The sequence below is a fragment of the Myotis yumanensis genome, unplaced genomic scaffold (assembly GCF_028538775.1).
Source record: "Myotis yumanensis isolate MYYU_CA2020_CCGP unplaced genomic scaffold, mMyoYum1.0.hap1 SCAF_3, whole genome shotgun sequence".
In the NCBI taxonomy this organism is placed as follows: domain Eukaryota; kingdom Metazoa; phylum Chordata; class Mammalia; order Chiroptera; family Vespertilionidae; genus Myotis; species Myotis yumanensis.
Window position 1 is genome coordinate 1,684,798 of NW_027223754.1, and position 24,845 is coordinate 1,709,642.

At 55.9% G+C, this 24,845-nt stretch overlaps 1 protein-coding gene and 1 pseudogene across 1 annotated transcript in view; one reads left to right on the forward strand and one right to left on the reverse strand.

Annotated features, from left to right (window-relative positions):
• Positions 1–24,051, forward strand: part of CSMD1 (CUB and Sushi multiple domains 1) — a 741,603-nt gene extending 717,552 nt beyond the window's left edge. Inside the window, exons 58-70 of the mRNA XM_070407812.1 lie at positions 689–865; positions 2,367–2,546; positions 3,109–3,282; positions 3,791–3,964; positions 5,557–5,630; positions 5,923–6,034; positions 7,368–7,547; positions 8,749–8,793; positions 12,170–12,331; positions 13,381–13,493; positions 14,297–14,384; positions 18,182–18,314; positions 20,046–24,051. Of these exons, the coding sequence (XP_070263913.1) occupies positions 689–865; positions 2,367–2,546; positions 3,109–3,282; positions 3,791–3,964; positions 5,557–5,630; positions 5,923–6,034; positions 7,368–7,547; positions 8,749–8,793; positions 12,170–12,331; positions 13,381–13,493; positions 14,297–14,384; positions 18,182–18,314; positions 20,046–20,205 (1,772 nt within the window). The 3' untranslated portion in view covers positions 20,206–24,051. The remainder of the gene's footprint in view (positions 1–688; positions 866–2,366; positions 2,547–3,108; positions 3,283–3,790; positions 3,965–5,556; positions 5,631–5,922; positions 6,035–7,367; positions 7,548–8,748; positions 8,794–12,169; positions 12,332–13,380; positions 13,494–14,296; positions 14,385–18,181; positions 18,315–20,045) is intronic.
• Positions 14,873–15,035, reverse strand: LOC139007893 (small nucleolar RNA SNORA29; annotated as a pseudogene).
• Positions 24,052–24,845: the final 794 nt, after the last annotated feature.

Consider the following 24,845-nt stretch of genomic DNA (forward strand, 5'->3'; position numbering starts at 1 on the left):
CCCGACGGGGAGGTTCAATAAGTTGTTAAAAGAAGGAGGAGTTCATGAGTCTCAAAACAAAAACCTCAAAATTCTTAAACATCAAAGAATTTCTATTTAAAATATATCTTCATCACTTTTTAAAAATATATTTTTATTGATTTCAGAGAGGAAGGGAGAGGGAGAGAAAAAATAAAAACATCAATGATGAGAGAGAATAATTGATGGGCTGCCTCCTGCACGGCCCACACTGGGGATTGAGCCCACAACCCAGGCCTGTGCCCTGATGGGTAATGGAACTGTGACCTCCTGGTTCATGGGTCAATACTCAACCACTGAGCCATGCCAGCCAGGCCCTGTCAGCCTATATAATAAAAGCCTAATATGCAAATCGACCGAACGGTGGAACAACCGGTCGCTATGACATGCACTGACCACCAGGGGGCAGACCCTTAACACAGGAGCTGCCCACAGGCCCCAGGCCAGCCAAGGCAGGTGCCAGCGGGGACCCCCGATCACCCCTCTGGTAGCCCCGCAGATCAGCCCTAATCACCAGCCAGGCCAAGGGACCCTACCTGTGCATGAATTTCATGCACCGGGCCTCTAGTCTTTTAGTAATGACCTCATCCATTGCTCTGATGCCCTTCGGTCTCCCGCACTCACTGTCTCAGGGTTGTCACTCTGTGTCTTTGCTCCGTGTCCCTTGCAGCTGTGTCCTGTGGGAACCCCGGCACGCCCACCAACGGCATGATCGTCAGCAGCGACGGCATCCTGTTCTCCAGCTCCGTGGTCTACGCCTGCTGGGAGGGCTACCGGACCTCGGGGCTGACCACCCGGCACTGCACCGCCAACGGGACCTGGACCGGCACCGCTCCCGACTGCACAAGTCAGTAACTGGCCGTCAAGGTCAACTCAAGGGCAGGGCCATGATATGCACTTGACCGGGAGCAACAGGTTTATGTTTCCAAGTGCTGTACTGTGATCTTAATACATAGAGAAAAAAGACACACAGAGGTTTGATATTTTGACTTTATGTATTTGACACTTTTAGATTCTTTCCTTTCTTGTTTATATGGTTGAAACTATGTTAAGTGTCCAGCTTGGCTGGACATTGTCCAACTGAGGCCACAAAATGTCAAGGTTTGTTCTCTCTGTGGACCACCGAGTCTGCAGGGAAGGAGGAAGGAGTCGGGTCCTCTGATCACAGACTGTCTCTTTCCTTGGCTCTGTGGTGAGATCACACTCCTGCCTGGTTAGGGTTAGGGTCAGGGTTAGGGTCAGGGTTAGGGTTAGTGTTAGGGTCAGGGTTAGGGATAGGGTTAGGGTCAGGGTTCAGATTAAGGTAAGGGTTAGGGTCAGGGTTAGGATTAAGGTAAGGGTTAGTGTTAGGTTTAAGGTAAGGGGTAGGGTAACATTTAGGGTTAGGGTCAGGGTTAGGGTTAGGGTTCAGCATTAGGGTTAGGGTAAGGGTTAGGGTTAGGGATAAGGGTCAGGGTTAAGGTTAAGGTAAGGGTTAGTATTAGGTTTAAGGTAAGGGTCAGGTAACACTTAGGGTTAGGGTCAGGGTCAGGGTTAGGGTTCAGCATTAGGGTTAGGGTAAGGGTTAGGGTAAGGGTTAGGGTAAGGATTAGGGTTAGGATTCAGGTAAGGGTCAGGGTTAGGGTCAGGGCTAGAATTAAGGTAAGGGTAGTATTAGGTTTAAGGTAAGGGGTAGGGTAACAGTTAGGGTTGGTGTTAGGGTTAGGGTTAGGGTTTAGCATTAGGGTTAGTGTAAGGGTTAGGGTTAGGATTAGGGCAGCGGTTCTCAACCTGTGGGTTGTGACCCCTTTGGAGGTCGAACAACTCTTTCACAGGGGTCACCTAAGACCATCCTGCATATCAGATATTTACATGATGATTCATAACAGTAGCGACATTACAGTTATGAAGTAGCAACGAAAATAATTTTATGGTTGGGTCACAACATGAGGAACTGTATTTAAAGGGCCAGAAGGTTGAGAACCACTGGATTAGGGTAAGGGTTTGGGTTAGGTTAGGATTAGGGTAAGGGTTAGGGTTAGGGTTTAGCATTAGGGTTAGGGTAAGGATTAGGGTTAGGATTAGGATACGGGTAAGGGTTAGGATAAGGGTTAGGGTTAGGGTTAGGATTATGGTTAGGGTTAGGGAGTGACAGGATGGCATATCTTCAGCACAACCAGGCACCGATGGGATAGAAATCAATGCCTCCAAACACTGGTCTGTGGAATGGCCAGAGAACATCCCTGCTGTGACCACTCATGGAGGAGTCAGTCTGAGTGGAACCGAGGGGAGGGGCTGCCTAGAAGCCTGTTCTAATTAATTCCATGCCCATTGTGTTTCTCTGCTTCTGCTTTGTTCCGGCATCTCAGTCATCAGCTGTGGAGATCCGGGCACACCAGCCAATGGCATCCAGTTCGGCACCGACTTCACCTTCAACAAGACCGTGAGCTACCAGTGCAGCCCCGGCCACGTCCTGGAGCCGGCCTCGGGGGCCACGCTCCGCTGCCTGGGAGACGGCACCTGGAGCCACAGCAGACCTGTCTGCAGAGGTGGGTCCCTGTGCGCGGTGCGTCTCACCCGGGGAAGTGCTTGTGGAATTGTGCTTCACTCCGTCTGGCATGAGCGTAGTCCCTCTGTGCACTAGGAATGCTTGTAAACGAATTTGCAAATGACAGATCACATGATTTTCTATTTCTTTTTTCCCATTTTTTGCAAAATGATTGGAAAACAGTTATGATACTAAAATGTATACATCCCACTGTTAAAAATCAAAGTAGCGAGTCGCTGGCGCAGTCCCTGAGCTTGTTTCACGGAAAGACTAATTGGATGGGAGTGTTCCTTCCATCCACGGCCGAGTGTGTACGGAGCTCACGTCACCTCCAATCCCTCTCCTGATGGTGCACTGGCCTCGCTTCTCTGTCCTTGATCTAAATTAATGAAGAGAGGTTAGGGAGAGGTTGTATCGATCGGAAGTACTGTCTCCCTCAATCATTCTTTTATTAAAACATAGGCGTCCCCCGAAATTCAGGTCACGTTAAAGCGTGGATCGTGCAGGCATGCGGCCGCGGGGTTGGTCTGGCTGGTCTGACCTGTGTCCTCTCCTCTGGGCAGCCGTCCTGTGCAGCCCGCCGCCCCCCGTCCCGCACGGAGAAGTGGAGGGCACCGACTTCCGCTGGGGCGCCAGCATCAGCTACAGCTGCGCGGCCGGCTACCAGCTGTCGCACCCCGCCATCCTGTCCTGCGAGGGCCCGGGCGTGTGGAAGGGGGAGACGCCCCAGTGCCTGCGTAAGTGCCCCCACAACCCCCACCCCCCCCGGGTCCCCTTTGCATCCGCAGGGGCGTGAGCACCTGGGGAGATGATGGAGGATGCGGCCGTGTGTCCCTGATGACCAGGCGGGGACAGTGCAATGTCCAAGTGGAGCCACCACTGCCCAAGGGCGGGTTCTGCCCTTCATTTATTTTTTAAAATATATTTTCATGATGTCAGAGAGGAAGGGAGAGGGAGAGAGAGAAACATCAATGATGAGAGAGAATCGTGGACCGGCTGCCTCCTGCACGCCCCCTACTGGGGGTCGAGCCCACAACCCGGGCATGTGCCATGACCAGAATCGAACCGTGACCTCCTGGTTCATGGGTTGGCACTGAACCCCTGAGCCACGCCGGCCGGGCGGATTCTGTCCTATAAGCCGCTTATTGACCTGATGGTTGTACCTGAAGGCGGAGCAGAGTGGGGTGAGGGTCGCGGTCACCTAGCCCGGGGCGCCTCCGCTCTGACCCTGTGCTGTCCCGCCAGCTGTGTTCTGTGGAGACCCGGGCACCCCCGCGGAGGGCCAGCTCAGCGGCAAGAGCTTCACCTACAAGTCTGAGGTCTCCTTCCAGTGCCGGCCGCCCTTTGTCCTGGTGGGCTCTCCCCGGAGGACCTGCCAGGCTGATGGCACGTGGAGTGGCGTGCAGCCCGCCTGCATCGGTAAGGACTGCGCCGCCCTCGGGCATTTGGGGGTGAGGACATGGCGGGTACCACCGGGTCATCTGTGAGGGCAGTGTCTCCTGGATCGTGCCCTTTGGTTCCCTGGGTAGAGACCCACAGGGTAGGTGGCACCTCCGTTAAATCATGCAAATGAACTGGGAGCCCCAGTCCGCAGTGTGCTATTAGCCCCGGCCGGGCTCTCTTGCCCAGTCACTGCCCCTGGCCCATCACCTGGCAGTGGTCTTCCTTACGGGACCCGCAGCTTCCCGGCAGGTGTCAGGTTCCGGTTCTGGAAGCAACCACAGCCTGGAGCCAGCCACGCCCTTGCTCTCCCATCCCAGCGCCCGCCTATCTCCCCACTGAGTCCCCGTGGAACCCGCTGGGCTGTGAGCGATGACAGCCAGGGTCACATGGGCACTCCGGTCCCGGTGACCTCAGGGAATGGGAGCGAAACTTGCAACAGAAGAGACCTTCTACGCGCCCTCAGTCCCCGGCGTAGGGTGACCCCGCCGCATGGGCAGGCTGGGGTAGAGACGGCATTTGTTCCTGTGAGCGACGTGGACACCAGCCCCTGACTCCCCACTCAGGTGTCACTGCCGTAGGCACAGGGGCGTGGCCGGGGGCACCCGCTGCAGGGGACAGGCTGCTGCCTGTGGGTCGTGGGAGCAGCTCCTGATTCACAGACAGTCTCGGTCGTTCTCTCAGAAATGGACCGACATCTACTTACAAGTGACGGCTGAGGCCCCCTCCCCGCAGGCAGGCTCACTGCCCTCGCTTCCCGTGCTGCTGACGGTAGCGCTCCGTCTGCTGAACACATGCTTTTCCCCCGAGACGGGGCCGTCTGAAAACACTTTAAGTTTTCCACGAGCAGCTGGAGGGAAGCAAGTTGAAGAGCGCCCGTGTCCCCTGATGGCCCAGGTCCTGCGGCAGGAAAATGCCACCGTTGGCTGCCACGGGCTTCTGTCCTGTAGCATCAAATACGTGTCCTCCGTTCTGAGGAGAATTGACTTAAGTAAACTGACTGATGTCACGGAGGATGGAGGAGCTGGCCATTGATTGACTCCTTAAAACCCGGGCCATGCAGGGGGCTGTGGGAGATGGAGGTTTATTTGCCAGCCGGTGTAGGACCGTGGTCTGCAAACTGCGGCTCTGGAGCCACATGCGGCTCTTTGGCCCCTTGAGTGTGGCTCTTCCACAAAATACCACGTGCGGGCGCACGTACAGTGCGATTGAAACTTCGTGGCCCGTGCGCAGAAGTCGGTTTTTGGCCTGGGCGAGTCTATTTTGAAGAAGTGCTGTTGATATTTGGCTCTGTTGACTAATGAGTTTGCCGACCACTGGTGTAGGAGGTCCGGAGAGAGACCGAGTCCAGGGAGGGATGGAGCAGGTGCTGTGCTGATAAGACTGTGGGTGACAAAGCACGAGAGACCCTTATCTAAAAGATGTCTCAACCGAAGGTGGAAAGAGCAATTTCCCTTAATTCCCAATCTACATACAAAACATCGCGCACATGTGTCTAAAGGCAATTGTCTCATTTATGTGCGGCCTGTCAGTATCCTGCCCCGTTTTCAGTTTGTGATTGTGAATTTCAGATCCTGCTCACAACACCTGCCCAGACCCGGGGACCCCACACTTCGGAATACAAAACAGCTCCAGGGGCTACGAGGTGAGGCCTTTCTATTTCACGGCATCGTTCTGTCAGGACAGCAGGTGCTTGCTCCTTACACATAAGCGTATGTTTCCATGTGCCACGCCTCATGCCATGTTTGCCCACACGAAACTCACTCAGGCAGGATGGATCTCGGTGTTTTAGCGGCCGAAAACGGGGTGACTGCGCGCCATTCCCACAGGAGCAGCTGCTCTCGGTTCCTATGGGAACGCGTGCCTCTGGCGCTCGGTGTCGGCTGAGCCGCGGGCTCCCGGGGAGCGTGAGCGTCTGAGCATCTGTCTCTCGGCAGGTGGGCAGCAGCGTGTTCTTCAGGTGCAGGAAGGGCTACCACGTGCAGGGCTCCACCACGCGCACCTGCCTCGCCAACCTCACGTGGAGCGGGATCCAGACCGAGTGCATCCGTAAGTGGGGCCCCAGCCTCAGCCCCGACGCCGGGAGGTGCTCAGCTTCGGGGGACAGTGAAGGGCTCCTCGTGTCCGTTTGAGTGTCTGTCACTCCCACACCAGGGTTCTCCGAGTTTGACTCACTGGGACCAGGGGCGGCAGCGTTCCCTTGGGGTTTGGGGGAGCCCTGCTGAGTGAGACCCCGGGGTGGGGTGGCCGGAGGCGGACAGGTCAGAGTTACCTGGCCCTCCAGGGGCTCCCCAGGCACCTGCGGTCTGAGGAGCCGCCCCTCCCTCACTCCAATGGACAGCGTTGTAGGGATGTCACAGAGGGAAGGCGGGCCTGCGGGCACCGCTCTATGGCTCCTACTAGGGTTCCTTCCCCTGGGCAAGGGGCAAACTGCTGAGGGAATATGCCCCATACATGACAGGAATGTTTAAAGTGTGCTTTTTAAAATATGTGTGTGTGTGTGTGTGTGTGTGTGTATGTATGTATGTATATTATTTATTTCAAAGAGAAAGGGAGAGGGAGAGACACGTAGAAGCATCAATGATGAGAGAGAATCACAGATCAGCTGCCTCCTGCACGCCCCCCACTGGGGATGGAGCCTGCAACCCAGGCCTGTGCCCTGACTGGATTCCACCCGTGACCTCCTGGTTCATAGGTCAATGCTCAGCTACTGAGCCACACTGGCCGGGCCAAAGTTATTTTTTTTTATTTAACTAAATAGTAAATTTGCTAGTTGCCTTCAGGCAAAAATCAAGGCATGTCTGCACTTGTGTCCATCTGTGTGTTTCATTCATAGCACTGGTCTTTAAGGAAATGTAACGTAGTCTTTATCTTAATGGTAACCAAACGTGATCGGTGTATTTCAAAGCTTCGGTTTCTAGTCTAAATTCCTACACATAAGCAATCACACATGCATTTTAGAAGGAAGATATTCATGTGTGTGTACGGCAGCTGGCAAACATAGGTCTACAGTTGTTTGTATGGAAAAGAACAGAATAATTAATGAATAACAATACAAAAGGAAACTGTGTTTTGAGTGCTCACAACTGTAAGCCTACTTTATGTGGGGAGACAGAGAAAAAGAGAGCAGAGAGCGAGACAGGGGCGGGGAAGGGGAGGAGGAGGCAGGCGGGAGCGGGCACCCCGCCTTCATTCTGCTGGAAGCGCAGAGGGAGCCGGGATATTGTTGGTATTTCGGGGGATACCGTGTTCACAGTTTTAATTGTAAAGTGACTCCATAGCCATTCCCAAACGGGTGCCCTGCTTCTGCATTTCTCTAGACGCATGTTCCCTTCCTCACGGACAGGGTCCCCGTGTCCTAACGGAACTAATCCCGTTTCAGCTCACGCCTGCCGACAGCCCGAGACGCCGGCCCACGCGGACGTGCGGGCCATCGAGCTCCCCGCCTTCGGCTACACCCTGGTCTACACCTGCCACCCGGGCTTCTTCCTGGCCGGCGGCTCTGAGCACAGGACGTGCAAGGCCGATCTCAAGTGGACCGGGAAGTCGCCCATCTGTAAAAGTAAGTCCGCGGGAGGAGGCGGAACGCTGGCGCCATCAGGCCGGCGTCGGGTGTGCGCTCACGGGCGCCAGCCCCGGGTGATGTCAGCCTCCGACCCTCCGTGCTTCCCGTGTGGGCCCCGTGTGCACGTGTGTGCAGGGAGTGTGTGAGGCTACGGAGGCAAAGGCTAAGGGCAGACGCAGATGTTATGATCTGCGAATCACACGTTCACCCAAAGAGAAAAGCGATTTGGCTGAAGAAAAGCATGGCGAGTGAAAAGAAAGATAATGTGTATATTTGGAAAATCTATCTTTGAATGAAAAGGGACAAATGTCACCAAGTACTATATTTATATTAAACCAGACCCTGTGAGTGTAAAGACCACAAGCTGTTTGGTGGTGGAATGTGAGTTTATGTGTTCTTGACACTGGTTCTACCTTTGAAATTACAAAAGCTATTAACATGGAAATGATGCATTAATCGCACACAAATTTGCATATTTACAAATGAGAGTCCTAATCCTGGGTCAGACTTGATGAGAGCTCACCTTCCGGGTTCCCCACCTACTTAGGTTCTACGCACATTGAGTGCCAGTCACCACCGAGAAGGGTTAGGGAGCGTGGCGGAGCCCACCCCGCAGTGCTCCTTTCCTGGAGCTTGTAGTCCTGCAGCTAGGAATCCTTAGGCACTGTTCCTGGCCTTTCTCTCTCAGAAATAGAAGTAGACAGATTTTAAAAATGATGACTTGTAGTTTGATACAAAACTAGAAAAGCGAAGAGATTCTGAGATAACTGTAACCTGATAGACAAATTAAACCTCTGCAGGAGACATACTTTGGCGGGATTTAACATTCACTTGCAGGTTCATGGATGCGGTGGGGATGCATAAGTTAAGAGGAGTTATGAAATCTTAGCTATTTTGTTAACCTTTGGGTTGGGAGGGGGCAGCATGTCCCAAACAGGAGTCAGGAGTGGACGAAACCACCCTCATTTGCAAGGCTCTCTGTTGTAGCACAGAAACGCAAACACACGAGCTAGGCCGCCCTGGTTTCCAGCAGGACATGCTGCTGCGAACAGAGGGGTTACCATGGATACGGAGGAGACAGCTGACTTTGTACACGCAAGAAATCCGGAGCGAGAAAACCGCTCCCATTTGACATTTTTTTCAAACTTATTCCAAAATCAATGCTCTTGAAAATGACAGTTTGTCTCTTTACTTGTAGGTAAAGGAGTGAGAGGAGTTAATGACACAGTTACTAAAACGCCAGGTTTGTATTCCAGACCAGGGACAGGTCTCGGTCACACGCAGCGCGTCGCTTGGCCCACGGATGCGCATTTTGACAGTTTCCGATGCCCTGAGCCCACCACCACGTGCACGATTCATTCCTTGCAAACGCCAAAGCCACACCAGTTTCTATCGCTGTCACACCGTGGTCGGGGGCATCACAAGACGCACAGGCAAGCCCGTGGAGGCAGCACAGGGGTTCGTGCGAAGGTGCCTCGGGCATCTCGTGGGCAGGAAAGGACACACTTTGGCGCGAGCCTGTGGTATAATGGAGAGCCTTCTAAAGAGGGTGGCCACCTTTGCCGCCCACGAGGCGTGGGAGTGAGTGAGGCCTGGGGCCTCGGGCCGGGTGCGAGCAGTTCAGGCGTGTAGCTCCGTGTTCTCCCAGGCGCCTCCAGGGTCCAGGCGTCCTCGGCCTCCAGAGCTCTGTGTTGTGTGTGGTGCCTGCCTAACGCGCGACCAGGCCCATCAGAGAGACGCAGGCCATGCCCGGGGACAGGCGTCCCTCCTTCTCCCTCAGCCGCCTCACCTCCCCCTCTTGTAACTCTAGGGAATATTTAAACAATACGATGTGCCCAGATTGTACTGTACGTCAAGCTTTTTAAACAGAATAGATCCTCTTTGTAAAGATATAGGGCCAGCCCCGGCTGGTTTGGCTCAGTGGATAGAGTGTTGGCCTGTGGACTGGATGGTTCCAGGTTCAATTCCAGTCAAGGGCACATGCCTGGGTTGCGGGCTCGATCCCCAGAAGGCAGCCGATCCATGATTCTCTCTCATCATTGATGTTTTTCTCTCCCTCTTCCTTCCTCTCTGAAATCAATAAAAATATATTTAAAAAAAAAAAAAAAAAAGATCGAGGGCCATTGGGCCGCTTCCCCAGAGTTCTCCTTGCTCCACTTTAACCCTGATTTCTGGACCTGGATTCCTCGCAGGGCTCCCCTGCGGCCGCGAGTGGCCCGTGCGTGTAAGGCTAGGGTTTAGCCAGGGCTGTGTCACACATTATCCTCAGACGAGGCAGAATGCCCCACAGGATGAAAGGAATGTCTCCAATGGACATGATGAGGCATGAAAACTACTCTAAAAAAATCCGGGCCATTCTATCCAGATGTTATTTACAAATCCAGCGCGGAAACCCACGCTCCTCGTCCAGGCAGCGGCGCTCCCAGGAGGAGAGGTCTGTGGTGGGTCAGTGCTGTTTCCGTGGCTTGTGTTTGGTTGGAGAGACTGAGCTATCGGCACCCTTTTCTATGGGGGGGGGGGGGCGGGATGCATGCCTGCTCATGGCCACCCCTGACCTCGCTCCCGCGGAGGGAAGTGCTGCTGAAACGGGGTCTTTATTGAGGCGGCGCCGTCTCACACGCCTTCCTGTTGCTGCTGCATTCGCCACCGGCCGCACACGTCAAATGACAAGGACCCAAACGACCCTGTCCCCGTGTGACCGCTGGTCACACCTGGAGACAAACAGGCCGCTCTGAGCCCCGCTCGGGCCGCGCGCCCAGGCTGTCCACCCCTCCCAGGCCAACTTCCGCCAGCGGTTACGATCAGACAAGCAGCCCCGCCGAGCGTGCCAATCTCATCAGGGAAAGAAAGCATCTTGATGTCACCTTATTATTTTTAATATCTTTATTGATTTCAGAGAGGAAGGGAGAGGGAGAGAGATAGAAACATCCATGATGAGAGAGAATCATGGATCGGCTGCCTCCTGCACGCCCCCCACTGGAGATGGAGCCTACAACCCGGGCCTGTGCCCTGACCGGGAATTGAACCCTGACCTCCTGGTTTCTAGGTCGTCGCTCAGCCACTGAGCCACGCCCCCGGGCTTGACTCCATTTTAAAGGCTATTGATGTGAACAAAGGAAACGCAGTCACGTGGGTGAGCTGGGTAGCCGGGCCCTGCGGCTGCCGGTGGAGGAGGCAGCGATCGAGGTCCCTGCTCAGAGGCCTCAGCGCCCGTGTGGACACCTCCGCCTGGATCTGTTTAACTCCTGAGGTGGTCATTGTCAGGAGGGCAGTCTGCTCAGGGCCATGGCCGTGATGCCCTCTGTCCTGCTCGGGCTCCTGTGCTGCGGGCTGTGTCTGACCGGGCCCCCCCGGTCCGGGAAGGCGGGAAACGGCCGAGTGGACAGTGAGCGAAGCAGGAACACGGCTCAGTGTCTCCGTGTCCTCGGCGTGTGTAGCTCTCAGCCAGGGATGGGGTACATCCTGGCCCCGAGCCGTGCGAGGCCCGAGAAATCATGTGGCCTGGCCCTGCCAAGGCACCAGGGGTGAGGGAGGTCAATGCTTGGCTCGCACAGAGCAGCTCATTTTTAAGGGGACAGTTCTGTACGGCCCAGGAGTGATGCTATGAATGTCCGAGTGGCGCTTCCAGAAGGGTCCCCACCTGCGCTGAGTGGATTAAGTGAAACGGTGCGTCCGGCGGTTTCCACTCACGGTGGGTCTCCTGTAATGACCTGCGTGGGCCCGCCCGGGCAGGAAGCCAGGGACACGGCCCAACCCGGCCCAGCCTGCAGCAGCTGCCCGGGGAGTGTCGTCTGATGTGAAAGTGGCGTGTTTCATACACGTCTGCTAGCAGGAATGTGAAAAAGTAGGTTTAATTTTCATAACCAGTGGGGAAAAGAGAATATTTCAATAATCATTGCCAGTTCTCCCGACCGAGGTGAATTTTAAAGTTTTAAAAGACGTTTCGCCTTTCTTTCTGAATTGTGTGTGTGTGTGTGTGTGTGTGTGTGTGTACACACATAGATACATATAGTATGTGACACCATTGGATCTGACTTCTGACCAGTGGTGGGATGTCCTCACACGGGGAAGAGAGGAGAGGACGGGGGAGTGGAGGGGACAGGGGGGTGGTGAGAGCAGCTGGCTCAGTGTGTAAAGACTCAGGAAGCAGAGCCCGGGGCCTCCTAACGGGCCCATCGCGTCCGAGCGGGGCTGCGAGACTCAGGCTGTGAGGGCAGGAGACCCGACCCTGTCACCTCAGCCCCTCTGAGGCCCCTGCCCTTCAACGCGGAGCTGGAAGCTCTAAAATATTAGCCGTGATTTCACGGTCAGTTTAACACACTTCTTATTAAGCCCGATAAACTCTAACCATTGAGCCGCCTCAGCACACACTCCGCCTCCGCGGGCCGGCTTGGCATCTGGAATATTCCTCCCCCGAGGTGACAGGTGTGAGCTGGCCCCTCCCAGCGACCCCGCCCGGGGGGAATTGGGTCTCACACCTGCCGCGCGGGGCGGGGCCCTGGGGTCACCGTCCTCACCCTCCTCCCTGTCTGTGCGCCGCCCTGAGCACGCCGCCTGCCCGGCCGTCACACCCACGCTGACCGCTCTGAGCCGCTCACACCCCGTGTCTCCGCCCGCAGTTCCTTCCGACGTGTTCTTCGTGGGCTCCGTGTGGAAGGGGCACTACGAGTACCTGGGGAAGCGGCAGCCGGCCACGCTGACGGTGGACAGCTTCAACGCCACCCGCAGCCGGGTGAACGCCACCTTCGCCGCAGCCTCGCAGGTGGAGCTGCAGCTGACAGGTAGGCGGCCGAGGGTGACTGCAGACGGACCGCGGGCGTGAGCGTCAGCCCCCACCCCTCACAGAGCGGCGCCGGCTCCGTGTGCCGCCTCCGGTCAGTCCGGGACCAGCCGGGAAACAAAGGTCACAGGCCAGTCCCACCGGCGTGGCTCAGAGGTTGAGCATCAGCCCGTGAACTGGGAAGTCAGGGTTCCATTCCCGGTCAAGGCACAGGCCCGGTTGCGGGCTCCATCCCCAGTCGGGGGCGTGCAGGAGGCAGCCGATCAATGATTCTCTCTCATCATGGATGTTTCTATCTCTCTCTCCCTTCCTTCCTTTCTCTCTGAAATCAATACAAATATATTTTTACAAAAGGATCACAAACCAGTACAGAAAAGTCGGTGAATTCGCCCAAGATCACGTACAGCATGTTCAGTCAAGGATGTGAGATCTGTGTTTGTGGTGCCTTTCAGTTCATCTCAGTCGGGAAATGCCGCTTTCTATGTGGCTGGTGTGGGGTTATGGTTATACCCCTGTCCCCAGAAGTGAGCACAGTATAAATGTTAAAATGCTTGATTTCAAAAAGTAATATAGTTGAAAGCATATACCTGTTATTCTTCCTGTGGGTACACATGCTGTTGTCATTCACCAAAGGGAAGCGGACTCTACCCATTCAAGATAGACAACACTTTAATCAGAAGTGATCCTAAGGGGAATAAAAGGGGGGGGGGGTGAAGCTAAAATTAAAGATAACTGGGCTGGTGTGACTCAGTGGACTGAGCGTGGCCCCGGGACCTCTATTCCCAGTCGGGGCACACGCCCAGGTTGCGGGCTCGATCCCCAGTAGGGGGCGCGCAGGAGGCAGCCCGTCCATGTTTCTCTTTCCCATCATTGTTTCTCTCTCCTCTCTCCTCCCTTCCTCTCTTCTGGAATCAATAACAACTTATTTTAAAATCACAATTTCCCTCCTCTGTGATTTGTCACCGCTGAACCGTGTTCCCCTCCTGGGTCGCCTGCCTGAACCCCTGGCCCATGTGCGCCCCGAGACACGCGCCTCTGTGCTCTCTCCAGGCGTCTACAAGAAGGAGGAGGCCCACTTACTGCTGAGGGCCTTTCAGACCAAAGGGCCCGCAGACGTGTTTGTCAGCAAGTTCGACAGCGACCCCTGGGGCCTGGACGGCTACGTAAGTGGTCCCTGCGGTGGGGGCCGGGGGGGGGGGGGAGGCGGTGGGGGGCTGGGGGGGGGGCGCTGGTTCTGAGTGTGACTGCAGAGGTGTGGGGCAGGGGACGCGTCTGAGAGGAGCCGTGCGGGAGGGTCTGTGCTGAAAACCCGGCCCATCCGCTTCGGTTTCCAACATTAATATAATTGGAGGCCTCTGACGGGAATCAGCGCGGTGGCCCTCGGGCCCTCGCTTTATGCCACAAGAAACCGCGTCCCCAGACGAGAAACTGCCGGGCCCGGAGCACGTGGGCTGTGGCTGCGGGGACGGGCAGCGCATGGCGGGGACCAGACCCTGCGCTCACCGCCGCCACGCGCCCCTGGGAGTGGCCGCCAGCTCCTTCCAAGGCCTTTGGCGGCCACTCGGAACGTCCTAGCAATGCCACTCCCAGGCGAGCAGGGATACTCCGCAGCTTCTCTGCAACTTACCATCTGTGCACGCAGCCTCGCCCGCTGCTCATCAGCCCTCGGTTGGCAGGAAGCCAGTGTCAGGCCCCGGGGCTCTGTGGGAACCCGGTGTCTGTCCCCTGCACGGGGTGGCTGGCCGAGGAACAGGTTGTAAAGTTCCCGCCACGTGGGAGGCCACAGGGAGCGGGACGTGTCTGTTAGCTGAACTCACAGCCGAATGTGTGAGAGGGTGACTAAGTGCCACTGTGAGGAGCGGCCAACGTGAAGGCCTGTGACCCCTGACCGAGAACACAGCAGCCATATGGGGGGAACAGGGGCCCTCAGTCCCCGCTGTGCCTCTCCCTCCTGTCCCCCCACCAGGTCTCCTCGGGGCTCGAAAGAGGAGGGTTCACCTTCCAAGGGGACGTCCGTGGGGAAGACTTCGGGAAATTCAAGCTCGAGAGGCAAGGTGAGCTGCGGGCCGCTTTCCAAGGAGACGCCGGGTGGCCTTCTCGGGGCTGTGCTGAGAAATCAGGAGAAAGGCCAGGACCCCTGAAGGGCAAAACCAAAGGGAGCCACGGGCGTGTGTCAGAGCCCAGTGAGGCCAGCGAGACAGTGCCCAGCGGGGTGCAGTGAGCGCGCAGGTGTGGCATCAGGTCCTCGCGTGGAGAGGTTCCAAACGGGGAGAGAGGAAGGTAACACTCATTCAAAGAATCCATCAAACTCCGTCACCAAGAAAATTGTAAGTCAGAGTAACTAGAAGCCACCAAAGAGCAACGGAAAGTATATACTACAGAGCAGAGAGGGGAGGGGAGGGGGTAGTGAGCAAATGGCAAAGGCTTCAGGCGTGTGGGGGGTGAGAGAGGCCCGCGGTGTTTGCTGTGGGAGCTGTGATGGGTAGATTCGGACAATTTGGCAAAACTCTTTCATCCGGCAATTCTGTCTTATTTTATTTTATTTTTTCTGCTTAGCCATTTCGTACAGAAGGGGGACACAAACACATCCTCCCCTTCAGATCAGGGCAATGTTCACCTATCCCATAAGAGCAATTCTATCTTTAGACTTTTTTTAAATCCTCACCCAAGAATATGTTTTTGTTGATTTTTAGAGAGAAGGGAAGGGGTGGGGGGTGGGGGGGAGAGAGAAACATCAGTTGGCTCCCTCCCTTCCTGCCCTGACCGAGAGCAAACCCGCAACCTTGGGGTGCAGGGGGCGGAACTCCAACCAGCCGAGCCGCCCGGCCAGGGCGTCCTCAGCATCTGTAACAGACACGGGTCAGAGCCGTCCTCTGCCTGCTCAGGAGAGTCTGACGGGAGCTTCTAATAGTTGAGATGAGAGGAACCTCCAACAGGGCACACACATCTGTCACGAAGGAATCGCCTCAACACGTGATCGTGTGGTGTGTTAGACGAAGCAGAAAGCAATGATTTCATCCCGAGGACTTCATTATAGCCGCAAGGGCTGTACACTGACACAGAAAGACGCCTGGGACATATGTGAGGGAACGCTCACTGGAGACGGACAGACAGACGGGCCCTCGTCCATTCTCGATCCCTTCTCTGCTGCTCGAGTGTTACCTTGGGAGTTACGGAGGGGGAAACCCGCTGTTCTCGCATCCCGGGGAGCCCAGTGCTGCTCCTCCAGCTGCAGGCTCCCTGGGGAAGCGGTCCCCGGGGTGGGAAGATGAGGCGACGGTGCAAGCATTTGCTTGGCGCCCAAGCTCTGTCCACAGGACAGCCTGCCGTCGCTCCCGTTGCTGCTGACACAGAAGAGGGCGCGCACTTTCCTAATGAATCAGGCCTCCTGCGTCCTCTGAACCGCAGCAGCCGCCGTAGATGTGCCTTGCAGGGCACACACCATAGATGTGCCATGTGAGCCTGGTCATCGGCTAGAGGAGAGCACAGCCATTAGGCTTGGGAGCACAGCGCCTCCCTGAGGCACGTGGCGGTAATACCTCGTGATGCTGGTCACAGATGAATTCCTTGTCACTCGTGGGATCTTTATCAAGCTGAGGGATTCCCAAGGGAAGGCACCAACCTGCATATCATCACACTTTTTAAAAAACCCAATCAGAAAGGTTAATTAACCATAAAATACTGCAATTCCCCCCCATTCCAGACTCGGTACGCGATGCTGTGTAAGCTGGGCCACAGTATGGGTAGGTGGTGGAGTAGAGCAGAAGCGTTAGCTACAGAGGCGTTAGAGCTGCGTGTGGTAGCAGTGTGGGTACAGTCTCTCTGGCTCTAAGCGGACGTGTCGTTAGCTGCCCTCCTCCCGCCCTGGGGCACCTGCCCCCTGACTTCCTCCCAGGCCGGCCCCCCGGACTCTGTAGGTGTCGGAGCTCAGTCATCAGATGACCCGGCCTGGACTCTCCCTTCGCTATGGCCACTTCCCTCTGCGTGTCCCCAGGGCGTTCTAACCGAACAGAACACCAGCTCCACTTAATACGTGACCTCCATTCTCGTGTGAGACGAGCTTATGGTCAGGAAAAGCGATGTGCTCCACGGAATGATCTGACCCGCAGGCGAGTCTCCCACTCAACGAACTAGGAACGTCTGTGTGTGAGGACTGACTGAAAAACGTCGTTCAGTTCAGAGTGAGGGCCTAGCCCTGTTTTAGGGACAAAACGAACGACCTCTTAATTGTGTCCAGCCAGTAGATGGACCGGAAAGAGGGGATCGTCATAAAGGGACACTGAACCGAGGCAGCTGGAGGGACACGTCTCATGCGAAGACTCAGTGGCACTAAATGTCGCATCTCCTGTTGGCGAGGCGGGGCTTCTGAGCCCCCTCCCTGGCCCCCGTGTGCACAGACCCGCTGAGGCAGAGCTGCGTTCCGCTGAGAGCTCCCGAGCTCTGCCGTGGATTTTGAATCTACACACACGCTCACGTGCTGGGAGCACACTGCCTTCTGCACAGAGACCGGGGTGGTCAGGCCCTTCCGTGACCTGTACCTGCGGGTCCGAGCTGAGGATGGGAGAGGACAGCAAATGCGCCCGCGTCTCCAGAGGTGACACCACAGGGTGCCCTCTGCTAAGGCAGGTGGCGGAAGCCACGGGCACAGGTCGGAGTGTGAGACCCGTTTGTTGCCTTACTCAGCGGGAGCGGGAGGGTCATAGGGCACCCTGCTGGCCTCGGGGGGAGGGCAGGGTCCTGGTCAGAGAGATGTCCATGAACTGCAGTCCTTCCGAATGAGGACCACTTGGTCCTTATGGGCTTAAACTCCCGCTTCCTGTAGAATTTGCTTCCCTTTATAAAACGTACCCTGCGCATGTGGGTGTGAGCATGAGGATGAATCCCTAAAATGTATCCTGTGTGTGTGAGCATGAGGATGAATCCCTAAAATGTATCCCGCCTGTGTGAGTGTGAGCGTGAGGACGAATCCCTAAAATGTATCCCGCGTGTGTGAGTGTGAGCGTGAGAACGAATCCCTAAAATGTATCCCGCGTGTGTGAGTGTGAGCGTGAGGACGAATCCCTAAAATGTATCCCGCGTGTGTGAGTGTGAGCGTGAGGACGAATCCCTAAAATGTATCCCGCGTGTGTGAGTGTGAGCGTGAGGACGAATCCCTAAAATGTATCCCGCGTGTGTGAGTGTGAGCGTGAGGACGAATCCCTAAAATGTATCCCGCGTGTGTGAGTGTGAGCGTGAGGACGAATCCCTAAAATGTATCCCACGTGTGTGAGTGTGAGCGTGAGGACGAATCCCTAAAATGTATCCCGCGTGTGTGAGTGTGAGTGTGAGGACGAATCACTAAAATGTATCCCACATGTGTTTGAGCATGAGGACGAATCCCTAAAATGTATCCCACGTGTGTGAGTGTGAGCATGAGGACGAATCCCTAAAATGTATCCCACGTGTGTGAGTGTGAGTGTGAGGACGAATCCCTAAAATGTATCCCGCGTGTGTTAGTGTGAGCATGAGGACGAATCCCTAAAATGTAAACTGTGCATGTGATTGTGGGCGTGAGGACGAATCCCCAAAATGTACCCCGTGTGTGTTAGTGTAGTGTGAGGACGAATCCCTAAAATGTACCCTGTGTGTGTGAGTGTGAGCGTGAGGACGAATCCCTAAAATGTACCCTATGTGTGTGAGTGTGAGCCTGAGGACGAATCCCTAAAATGTATCCCGCGTGTGTGAGTGTGAGCGTGAGGAAGAATCCCTAAAATGTACCCCGTGTGTGTGAGTGTGAGCGTGAGGACGAATCCCTAAAATGTACCCCGCGTGTGTGAGTATGAGCGTGAGGACGAATCCCTTTCTCTTCCAGATGCCCTGAGCTCCGACCAGGACGCTGCGCACCGCCACCTGGGCACCAGCAGTGGCTCCGTCGCAGCCGCCATCCTGGTCCCGTTCTTCGCTCTCATCTTGTCAGGGTTTGCGTTTTACCTCTACAAACACAGGTACGCCTCTGTGTGCCCCCGTGGTGGTGTGATGCGTGCCCGTCCTCACACTCACATGCACATGAATTTGCTGTCGCTATGCAGTATTCTCCTGACATCGAGAATGCTCACTGGCAATGATTTTTGGGTTTTTTAATCCTCACCCAAGGATATGTTTATTGACTTGAGAGAGAGAGAGAGAGAGAGAGAGAGAGACATCGGCGTGAGAGAAACACCCATCAGTTGCCTCCCATAGGCACCTGCTCAGGAATGAAACACGTACCCAGGTGTGTGCCTGTCCAGGAGCCCACCCCCACCTCCTGGCGCCCGGGATGATGCTCCAGGCAGCGGAACCACCGGCCAGGCCATCGCGTGGAGGCGGCGTTGCTTTCTTTCTTTGCCACGCTTTCCCAGGGAGACGCCTCTGAGGATAAACTAGGAGAAAGATGGGATTAGGAGTAACGTGCTATGTCTCGTGTCCATTGAGAGGATGGTATTTCCACCTTCACGCGCCACGGCCAGCTGGCGGGACCGTGGGGCGGCATCCCCGCTCCGGGGAAGCCCGAACCAGGGTCTCCATGGGTGCTTTCAACGGTGATTTGTAAACTGTTGGTTTATTTCTTTCTTTAACAAATGCAGACTGAGTCATTACTCTGTACTAAGAAATATCGCACGTTCCAGATCTTGAAAAAACTGTTCCAACTACATTTTAACAGGAAAATGTCAAAACTTGGAGAAAAAAGCTTAAAATGAAATTGCTCCTTTCCTTGGGGTTGACATGGATGTCACAAAAAAGCAAAAATACATGTTGAAGGAAATATAAATCCATGTACATTTTGTCTCCAGGCAGAACGTGTTACGTGGAGGAACTTGGCGTGGCCAGCGCACTGTAAAATACGATTTGGGATAGTAGCACTCCTTACAGATAGCAACAAAAATCGCCATCCCATGAAATAAGATTAAGGCTTGTTACATGTGTCTCATATTTATGTATAGATTGTAGATACTTCTCCCTCACCCTGGCTTAAAAAAAAAAAACCACACTGGTGTGAGGGGGTGGTTTTATTTATTTATGTTAGTGACTCAGGAAGCAGCTTTTAAAATGTGTCCTTATGCTCTTTTGAAAAATAAAATAGTAAGAATGAAACTTCAAAATTAAATTGTAATGGCTGCTCGCAAGGCCGTCCCCACTCTCTCCTGGTTGGCAATGTCCTTGCTTTAAAGCTGTGCCCCGGGGAGAGGAGTTTCAGCGGTTGTCCCAGAACTAAAGAGGGTGCCTCTGTGCTCACTGATTATTTCCCGGAGAAGCAAGTCCCTGCACACAAGCCCGATGAGCCCGCTCTCAGGTTTCTGCTAGATTCTCCAAGAAACCCACCTCCTACAGACAAGGTGCAGCCAGGAAGCGTCTGTCATTGCTGCACCGTCACCTGTGCCCTTCGCGGCCTCCAGGGGCCCCCGGGAGCCATGCGGTTCAGGAATGTTCTCTCTCCCACCTCACCACCTGTCAGCGGGCCCGCCAGGCGCTCCTTCTTCCCCCATGTGAGGGTGTGTCTGACGCCGGGAAGGAGGTCTCAGCACGTCTCCTCCTGTGTTCTTTCTCTCCTCCTTTAAAAGGAGAAGCTCACGGAACTACACGTACTCACACGTGAATGAAACAGCCCTTCTGATTGTATCTTAACTTCACGGCCGGGCACTCGGTCATTTGTTCTTGAAACCAGGGCCCTGATCACCTCTCGCCTCTTTTCCTCTTAGAACGAGACCCAAAGCTCAGTACAACGGCTACGCCGGCCACGAGAACAGCAACGGGCAGGCTTCCTTCGAGAACCCCATGTACGACACAAACTTAAAGCCCACGGAGGCCAAGGCCGTGCGCTTCGACACGACACTGAACACGGTGTGCACCGTGGTATAGCCTCCTCGCGGGACTGGACCATAGCCATACCTCGGACGGGCAAGCCTGACTGGTGCCATGGCCCTTCTCCCCCGGCTTGGCCGCAGCCACCTTCCACATCTTCCGATCCATGCAGCGGGTGTCCATGGAACACACAGGGTGTCCACGGAGCGTGCAGGTGTCCACGGAGCGTGGGGTGTCCATGGAGCATGTGCTGTGTCCACGGAGTGTGCAGGTGTCCACAGAATGTGCAGGTGTCCACAGAGCGTGGGGTGCCCACAGAGTGTGGGGTGTCCACGGAGCATGTGCGGTGTCCACAGAGTGTGCAGGTGTCCACAGAGCGTGTGGTGTCCACAGAATGTGCAGGTATCCACAGAGTACATGGGGTGTCCACAGAGCGTGCAGGTGTCCACGGAGCGTGCGGGTGTCCACGGAGCGTAAGGGTGCCCACAGAGCGTAAGGGTGCCCACAGAGCGTAAGGGTGCGTGCGGGTGTCCACAGAGCGTGCAGGTGCCCACGGAGCGTGCAGGTGCCCACAGAGTGTGTGGGTGTCCACGGAGTGTGTGGGGTGTCCACAAAGCGGGTGCCCACGGAGCATGCAGGTGTCCACAGAGTGTAAGGGTGCCCAAGGAGCGTAAGGGTGCGTGCAGGTGCCCACGGAGCGTGTGGGTGCCCACAGAGTGTGCAGGTGTCCACGGAGCGTGAGGGTGTCCACAAAGTGGGTGCCCACGGAGCGTGCGGGTGTCCACGGAGCGTGCGGGTGTCCACAGAGCGTGCGGGTGCCCACTAAGTGTGCGGGTGTCCACGGAGCCTGCGGGTGCCCACAGAGTGTAAGGGTGCCCACGGAGCATAAGGGTGCCCACGGAGCGTAAGGGTGCATGCAGGTGTCCAAGGAGCGTGCAGGTGCCCACAGAGCGTGCGGGTGCCCACTAAGTGTGCGGGTGTCCACGGAGCCTGCGGGTGCCCACAGAGTGTAAGGGTGCCCACAGAGCATAAGGGTGCCCACGGAGCGTAAGGGTGCATGCAGGTGTCCAAGGAGCGTGCAGGTGCCCACAGAGTGTGCGGGTGTCCACGGAGCGTGCGGGTGCCCACAGAGTGTGCAGGTGTCCACAGAGTGTTGGGGTGTCCACAAAGGGCGTGGTGTGTCCATGGAGTGTGCGGGTGTCCGCGGAGCGTGGAGAGTCTTCTGAGCACTGGCCACCCTGTCCCTTCATCCTGCCAGCGGAGTCTCTATGTCCGACTTTGCCTGCTTGGGGTCAAGACCTCCCGGCCACACCGCCCCACGGTACTCAATGCCTCCGACCGCCTGTGTCCGTGAGGCGGGGAGCCTTCCCAGGCACCTGGGCCAGGTTACAGCCTCGGGGGCACCACGACACATTGTGCGCGTGTGGTTCTCCAGCCCCGGGAACCCAAGAACTCTGCAAAACACACACGCTCTCTGGATGAAGACACTTCCCGGCCTGCACACACCTGTACACGCTCCGCCATCCTTCTGGCCCCGCCTCACCGCCGCCAGGACTCCAGCGGCCCTCCGTGCCCCAGGGCAGCCACAAATCGCTCGTCAGCAGTCCTGTTGCAGAATTTTTGATGCACAATTTTTGCACTAGTGTGTGATGAATGACTGAGTAAGATTCTGATAAAAAAATATATACTATTTACAGGGTTTGTACACCCCCCATTGTACATAAGCACCCTCTCATCTCAAAGCTGAACATCCTCCCTTAGGTGAGTGGAGGTGTGAGAGCAGGAAGAAGCCCAGCCGTGCCCAGGCGGGAGGGGCGCGGGCGTGGAGAGAGGCACCGTGTTGCTGCGGCTTTAGCTGCAGCCCGCATGGGAGTCTGAGCAAACAGAGGCCTTTGTTCCCTACAGCTCCTCCCCTGCCCTCGCTGGCCCAGGTGTGTCCAGAGCAGATGACAGCATGCTGTCCGCCTGTGCACATGTGAGCAGTCATGTATTTCAGTGGCTGGCGGACATGTGGCTGGGGCTCGGGGACAGTCTCTCACCACCACCCCCCCCCCCCCCCACTTAGCACAGTGTATTCTCTTTGGCTGTGCCCCCCGCCATGTTGCAGCGAGGACAGGACACCCCAGGAGCCTGGCCCCAATCCTGTGCCCACAAAGAGCCCAGCGCTCCCGGGGGGGCAGGAGGACGCTCACACCCGCCCCCACGGCGCCCTGTCCCCTGAGTTAGCTTGTCTGCCGCTTCGCGCTTCCCCAGGTGGGAGGGAGGTCAGGGCTGGCCAGGTTTAAGCTCATTCTTGGTAACTGACAAGCGAAGGCACAAATGAAGGAGGTGTGACCCCCAGGGCGGGTACAACCAGAACTAGGGCCTGGCAGGTGCAGCCACGCGCGTGGATGCCACCAACTCCGAGCGAAAGCCATGTTCATCTCCGTGTAGCGCCATGGGAAACGTGTTCTGAAACAGCGATTCTTCTTTCATCATTTTGCTTTGACGGCCCGTTCCACGGGTAGCCAGTTTCCCTTTCTCGCCATCGCATCGGTGCCGGCAGGAGTGTGGGTGTGGTGACCCTGGTTCAGGTGGCGGCGCTCACACCTCCTTCAATCTGACCCATTGGCTTGTCCACTGCATGTTGAAATGCAGGGCTTCGTGAAACATGAAAACTAACACAAAACCCTGTCAGGGTCACAGGATGACACTCACCGTTTCCAAGTCGCACCTCCCCAGCGAGCACCTGCCCATCTGTCCTGCTGGATGCGGGCCCTGCAGCGGGCGGGCGGCACCGGCCCTCCAGCTCCATGGCCCCTGCAGCTCCAGCTGTTGTGCTGACTTCTCCACGTTTCTCTGCCACCCGACCGCAGGACAGAGCTCTGACCCGCATCCCGGAGCTCACACCTCTTCCCACCTGACAGCAGGGCAGAGCTCTGCCCCACATCCTGGAGCTCACACCTCTTCCCACCTGACAGCAGGGCAGAGCTCTGCCCCGCATCCCGGAGTTCACACCCTTTCCCCTCCTCAGACCCAGAGGTCAGCCAGGCCAGGCCCTGGCACAAAGGGTGTGCAGGCACAGGGTCACTCCACAGCTTAGGTGTACATATCACATGCACACACACTGTGTACATATCCGAGTGAGTCATTCGAGCAGGTGCAGGTGCCCCACCTCCAAGCCTGAGCGCGCGTCTCCGTCCCCATGTCCCTGCCCACAGGACACAGGCCCAAGACCCCCACGTCAGGTGAGGCGTCACCCCCAGGCGCACAGAACTGCCCTTGGGAGGTGGGTCTAGAGCCTGCTCCATAGACACAGTCACTCCCTGAGCTAGTCTCTCCTCGGAACTTGCTAGAAGGCTGTCCCGGCCCACGGGGACCTGGCGCGGGGCGCCCACGCTACCACAGGTTATGTGCTTAAAGCTCTTTAAAGCTGCTGCTTGGCCCACACATCTTGCCTTCCTTCAAGCTAGCTGCAATAATCTTTTTCTCCTGTAAAATATTTTGTAAGCAACGACGACACAGCAATGATAACGAAGGGGAAGGAGGAGGCTGGCTTTCGGAGCAGGCCCGTGTCACCGCCCGTCCGACATCTCACCACATGCTGCTGACATGAGTTAGGTGCAAAAGACCTTTTTGTACAGAGATATATTTTTTATGAAGAATTTGTAAAATTATTAAATATGCTGTAATTTTTTGATTAATGTAGGTAAATTGTTAAAAAAAAAATAAATGTTTTTACAACACAAAACTGTAATTTTCCCAATAATGTACATTGTACTATCTCTAGCGGATTTTTCAGTTCCAACCCATGAATTAATATTACTGTGGCCTGTTAAAATGAACAGTATCTTTTTTTTGTCAAAAAAAATTATAAAGAGAGTGTAATATAGCCTGTGCAATGCCACCTATCTTTAAAGCAAATCAGAGTTCTAATTAAATATTTAATTTTACATTTCTGTTTCTCGTGTGACTTCATTTAAACTTCCCTCTGCGTAGCGGGTGCGGGCGGGGGACCAGGACTCTCCCCCCTGCATGGCGGGTGTGGGCAGGGGAGCTGGACTCTCCCCCCTGCATGGCCTGTGCGGGAGGGGGACCAGGACTCTCCCCCCTGCGTGGCGGGTGCGAGCGGGGGAGCAGCTGGGGGAGTCTCGGGGTGTCCAGGCACATGAGCACCAGCGTCGTGATTACTAACCAGCGGCCCGGGAGGAGCGGGGTCCACTGAGCAGGGCCCTCAAAGGTGACAGATTCCTGGGTGGGTTTTGCCTTCAAATGAAGGCGAGTTTTAGGTCCCTCCCAGTCGCTACCCAGGCTTCATTTTGGTGATAAATACTGTGAACCTGTGTCTGTAACTTCCTCTGCACTGGGAACGACATAAGAAAAGTGCATGTGGCGGGCATTTCGCATATCAGCCTGGAAGAGGCTCAGGAAGAGGGCCTGGGTCAGGCACCTACCGCTCGGAGCGGCCGCCGCCCGCGGGTCCTGGGCTCACGGGAAAGTGCTGCCCGCGTCCTCCCGGTGCCAGAGCGGAGCCCCTGCAGGCGCGCAGAGTGAAACACCTGCACTAATTCTCTGGGGAGCCCGGCGTCACAACAGGAAACCAGCCCACAGAATAAAAGCCCCCCGCGGCTCTCCGCGGATCAGCTGCCCGGCTTGAGGACCTACTGTGTGCCGGACGCTTGGCGGAGGAGGTGCGTGCATTCACAGAATCCCAGTGC